The following is a 5,734-nucleotide window of genomic DNA, read 5'->3' as shown; positions in this document are numbered from 1 at the left end:
TGTTTGTGGTTAATTGTTATGGTTGGTAGTTTTCTCAAATCATAGTGTTATAGCAATTTACCCTATAACTAGTGTGGTATTGAGACACCATGATAAATTTCTTATAAAATAAATGGAATCATAACTTACAATGTCAGTTGAATCAATCGGTTTGACAACTATAAGGATTACAAAAAAAATATACTGTACTTTAGTTAGAGGTTATTAACAAACACATCACGTCAGTTTGCTTAAGGTCTTAGAAAAAAAAATCTGGTAACAATTCAATTACTAAATATAATGTTAATCAAAATGTTGAATGTCAGGTTCAGAAACTTTACTAAGAAAGTTGGAACAACTGTTAAAAAAAGGAATATAACAAAGAGATATTCAAAAATCATAGGTAAAAGCTATCTGTCGACAACTACCTAATAAAATAACCAGGTTTAATCCACCATTTTCTACTTTTATGCATGCCTGTACCAAGTCAGGAATATATCAGTTTTTGTTCATTCGTTTTAATAAGGTTTGTCATTTGATTTTGCCATGTGATTAGAGACTTTCCGAATGGATTCTCCCCTGAGTTCAGTTTTTTGTGATTTTACTTTTTTTATATATGGTACTTGAGCATCACATAGGCTCGTACGTTCTACAGTTAGATTTACTTACTAACTGAGTTTGAACATAGCTGATTGGTTTTATCGGTGTATATTTGGTCGAACAAGTACTACTGCCAGTTACTATATCAAAATTTCTATCATCGTTACAATCGTTTATTTTGATTTCATGAGGAGTAAAATTCACATCTTTCCATCTTTCAACATCTTGGTCTTTATGCAAATGAAATAGATTTTCATTGTTTTTAACCCTAAAAACATAACCAATGTACTATTATATTTGAATTGAATAATAAAGGTAAACATTCATACAAGGCATGATGGAAATTAAAATTATGAGACAATGTATCTGGTGACGCTAGATGTATTTCATAAAAAAGGTTAATAAAAGCATAGTCTTCGTTTTTACTATTTTTACTATTTTTCTTTTCAAATAATTTTGCTAACAACAAACTGCAGATATGATGTTAAGTAGGGGAAAAAAGATATAACACAGTAAGTAAGTAAGTTTTTTTCACCGACTTTTACTTCAGATATGGTATACTATATTCTAATGTATTAATCAAAAACTAGCGGAGTACGCTATTACAATTAAAAAACAACAAAAAAAATCTGCAAAACACATAGGAAAGGCTTAAGACTGATAAATAGGAAAATAACAAAAAATAGGCGTGGCAATAAAGGATTCCGAGAGGCTACTGAAACTGATTTACACTTCGAAAGATGGACTTCAGCATAAACAATTGGAACCTAGGTTAAATAGCTTTATAGTAGCTAAATGAAACGTACGCTCCGTGATATCATATCAGGTTGGGAAATTGTACCACAGAAACACAAGGAGACACAGTTGGAATGTTACAACCTAGAAATGGGACGATTACAGTTGACTGTGATAATTTCTTTTGTCGTAAAGTTTGATTCTCGACCGAAATTGATTTTTAATTTATTTATAAAAGTTTAAATATAGGCAGATTAACCTGAAATCGTGATATTCTTTATTTGTAACGCATGGGTTTTAGACATAAAAAGAAACCTGAGAATGGAAATAAAGAATGTATCAAAGAGACAACAAGAAGACCAATGAGCATAAACAGCCGAAAGCCAACAATGGGTCTTCAACCCAGGTGGAAAACCCGCAACGAGAGGTTGGCTTCCGGTAAATACACACAAATATTTTTGACCTTCTTAAGAATGGTGTTAACCATATACTGTGTATGGTCGTTGGAACATTCACAACTATTATTCATCGGTCCGTAGCATTCATGATTATGATAACAAATAGTGAACATACTTCCATGAATTGGAGAATATAGGATATTTCTGCCTGTGGTAACCACTTGTGTGACATGTTTTAAAAGTTTCTCGTATCAGCAAATTCTGCGCCATATTTCCTGACATTCTACCACACAGACCCTGCGATTGCCCTTCGTCGTCACCTGATGCTTTAATGTCTACGTTCATTGTTGTACCATAAAAAATATCAGTGAATATTTCAGTTCCAGTTGGAAACTTTATCTACAATTATTCATAAAAATATTAAACCCCATTAGTTTCTCCATCATGTTTCCAAATTTACATTATTATTTTGAAATGATCTTTCGGTATAACGAAATGTTTTACATACCTTATATCGTTTTGTGTTTCGTTTGGTACGTTTAACAAGAAGGATTTTATCGAAACATGATGCATATCGTACAATGGATCTTCCGCTACACAAGTGTATCATAAATATATCACCACCAGCACGCACAGCCAGGCCACATATACAAAATACAGTACTGCCGCATCGAGTCAATTTTATTTGTACCTGAAATTATATCATAGGCTATATTCAAACCTCTTGCTAAGGTACTATCGAAAGTATATCATCGTTAAGACGATTTAAAAAATGAAATAAAAGTATTCTTTAATTCGTTTTTGTATAATATTAAATTTTGTCTTTCTTTTATCAAATTTATGACTTGTACATTCAACAATTAGTCGGAAGAAAAGAGTTTTCATCAGCAATCCCATACTAGACAGTGATATAACCAGGTAGTTGTAAATAATGATGTAGAAGAATCCAAAATGTTTTTATACTAACTTGCATATGTCTTTCACTGACCGCATGTTCATACATTATATATGTTCCTGGTTGCTGATGTTCATACCTCCTTTTATAAAAAACAAAAAAACAAAAGAGACAATATCTCATGCAAAACTTACAGTCTGTCATTAAGTTACAATATTTGGGATTTTTTAAAGATTTTATAGCATAATGAAGCTTAAATCTCAGATTATCTATACTATTAAACGAGAAGACCTCATTTTGGGTGTCGCTTCTCTTCTTTCCACAATAAATTAATCAACACGCCTCTGTGTCCTATAGGTACAGTGCATAGTGCCATTTGTCATCCATTCATATGATTATTCAGATTGAGTTATTTTTGGAGAAAAACGAGAAAAAAAGGCATCCGGATATTGTCCCGTCATTGGACGAAATTTTAAGTCAGATTAGACTTCCGGTTTGCGTTTTTCTGTATACTTTGAACATACATATACAAAGAATAAAGTGTATTTTCATATTTCTATCTGCTATCATTTTCAAGTTTACTATCCACGGCAGTCACAGAGTTTATTAAATAGAGAGGGTCTGTATGCTATATCAATGACCACTATGGATCGATTTAAAGTAAACCTAGAATTGAAAGATTTATACAGTAATGAATGTTCATAATAAATAGATAAACGCTAAAAATATACTTGTGAACTTTTGATACCTTTTCTGAAATTCTCCAGTCATTTATAATAATTTAAATATTTTACAAAATTCATTGATTACAAAAAAAGAAGAAGATGTGGTATGATTACCATGTTGAGACAACTCTCCACAAGAGACCAATATGACACAGATATTAACAACTATAGGTTACCGTACGACCTTCAACAACGAGCAAAGCCCAAACTGCATACTCAGCTTTAAAAGGCTCCGAACTGACCATGTAAAACAATTCAAACCAGAAAACTAGCGGCCTTATTTATGTACAAAAAATGTACGAAAAACAAATTTGTAACACATATACAAACAACAACACTGAATAACAGGCTTCTTATTTGAATGTTCATAACATACTAAATGTATGTTCATATCGAAATTGATAGAAAACAAAATGGGAATATTGGAAATAAAGGAGGAGGGATAAAAAAAAAAGAAGCATTTTCCTGTCCCCAATAATCTATGACTTATGACTTATGATACTTTTGCTGAAATTCTCCAGTCATTCAATATTTTACAAAATTCTTTCAACAACACTTTACATACTTTAAACTACGCTCTGAATGCCCGCGATTTCGCGGGTGTGTTCTAGTTAAAGTTTATTGGAAAAAAACAACAGTTAGAGAACTTATATCAAACTACACAACGGATAACGAGCAGATTCTACTCTCATTCCAGGGCGCTTGAAGTCGTCCTTTTTTTGTTGGGGGTAGGTCTTATTAACTATTTTCTTTGAACTGTTTTGTAAATATTCCATTTGTCATATCCTAAATCCCGTCAAAGCGTTCATGTTAAAGATTATAAAGATATTTTACTTGGTGGTAGTCTTCTGCTCTTTTGTCGGGTTGTTGTCTCTTTCACACATACCTTGTTTCAAATATCGATGTCGTAAATTATTGGATTTTTTATATGAACGTTCCTGTTAAAGGAAAATCCGGGTAGCTAATATATCATGAACTTTTATTTTATGTTTTAATACTTAATCAACTATGACAATCTTTAAATAAATTTAATAAAACTTGTACATTTAGAAGTACTTACAAACCATCAAAAGTTGTCATGTGTGGATCGTTATGTGCAGAACACATCTTACGGTCCCATGGCGAATCACGAACGCTTATCTACAACATCGTCAAAGATTCATTGGATTATGATATTGTTCAACTCCAAACAGGAATGAACCCATTTTGGTTTTACGATTCTTCAGACTTTCAAAATCTGACCATAAGAGTTCATGAGTATTGTTTTTTTGGGTACTTTCTGTTATGTTACAAAATTCGCATTGTTCTATTATGTACTTAAACTCTGTGCTTATACTCTCCGTCATTGTGTTATTGTTCTATGATAATTTTTGTTCTTTCATTTTCACTTCCATTTTTGCGAATGTGCTTTTTTGTGTTTATTTGATTCAAATGACGGGACTCTGTACTTGTTCATTCCATTATTGTGTAATTATACATTTGCAACATTTGTGAATTCTTGTTATTTCAATTTTTCATTTTTGTTTGTTTGCTTGAAATAACAGAAATGAAACCAAAACCAATCATACAAGTGATAGTTTGAGCTAATGATAAACCAGGTTTAATACAGCATTTTCATCATTAGTAAATGTCTGTACCAAGTCAGGAATATGACAGTTTTAATGCAATCGTTTGATTTGTTTGAGATCTCAATTTTGCTATTTTATTATGGACATTCCATTTTGAATTTTCCTCGGAGTTAAGTATTTATCAGATATTACTAGTTTTGTATATTGTCAGCAATGAGTCTAAATTTGAGACGTTAAATCAATATCAAAAGTATATAGTATGCTTCAATTACAATAATTCTAAGAATTTTCCATTTTCCATTTTTTCAAACATTTATTTGTACTTACATGTATATTCGGTATATTTATATACTTTGTAAATATTGTTTTTGATAGATCTATATCCAGAATGACGGTAAAGCTAGACGGTTCCACACCAAAAATCGTTCTTCCAACGTGTTTCAATTCAATATGATTCGAAATGTTCCAGATTTCCGACCCAATTTCGACTGTTTCATTGATCCTAGGAATACTATAAAGATGTCCAGTACATGCTTTTTGACTATTGCCTTCTATTTGCATGACAGTGATGTTTAGTCCACATGTTTCGTCTGCATTGCAACCAATTGGAACTGTCATAGAGTACGGAACATATACTGTCCCACCTTTTGAAACCGTTGCATGTTTTGCAATCTACAATGAGAATTGCAAATAAAAGTATGAACCGACCGTGTAAATCTAAATCATACATCAATATGGATTCATCAATGAGACATATTGATGTTTTTTTTAGACATCATAATATAAATGCTGCCTTTTTTTATTTAAAAGAAAATAAATCGACTAGGATAAAAT

The 5,734-nt window shown here is 31.6% G+C and overlaps 1 protein-coding gene across 1 annotated transcript; it reads right to left on the bottom strand.

Moving 5' to 3' along the window:
* Window positions 1-282: 282 nt before the first annotated feature.
* On the bottom strand, window positions 283-2,742 carry LOC134722994 (uncharacterized). The gene is made up of 5 exons (XM_063586624.1): window positions 2,680-2,742; window positions 2,221-2,403; window positions 1,888-2,111; window positions 653-847; window positions 283-337 (listed from the first exon to the last, which is right to left on the bottom strand). The coding sequence occupies exons 1-5, from the start codon at window positions 2,713-2,715 to the stop codon at window positions 283-285; spliced, it is 693 nt and encodes a 230-aa protein (XP_063442694.1). The 5' UTR covers window positions 2,716-2,742.
* Window positions 2,743-5,734: the final 2,992 nt, after the last annotated feature.

Source organism: Mytilus trossulus, chromosome 6 (assembly GCF_036588685.1).
Source record: "Mytilus trossulus isolate FHL-02 chromosome 6, PNRI_Mtr1.1.1.hap1, whole genome shotgun sequence".
Classification (NCBI taxonomy): Eukaryota; Metazoa; Mollusca; class Bivalvia; order Mytilida; family Mytilidae; genus Mytilus; species Mytilus trossulus.
The sequence above is the reverse complement of the archived record's forward strand: the minus strand, read 5'-3'. Positions and strand labels throughout refer to the sequence as shown.

Excerpts from the sequence above, each read along its gene's own strand:
- LOC134722994 (XM_063586624.1), bottom strand. The coding sequence starts at position 2,715 with ATGTATGAACATGCGGTCAGTGAAAGACATATGCAA. Across the intron at positions 2,112-2,220 it reads GAAACACAAAACGATATAAG|ATAAAGTTTCCAACTGGAAC; the intron begins GTATGTAAAACA and ends GAATAATTGTAG. Across the intron at positions 848-1,887 it reads ATATTCTCCAATTCATGGAA|GGTTAAAAACAATGAAAATC; the intron begins GTATGTTCACTA and ends TTATGTTTTTAG.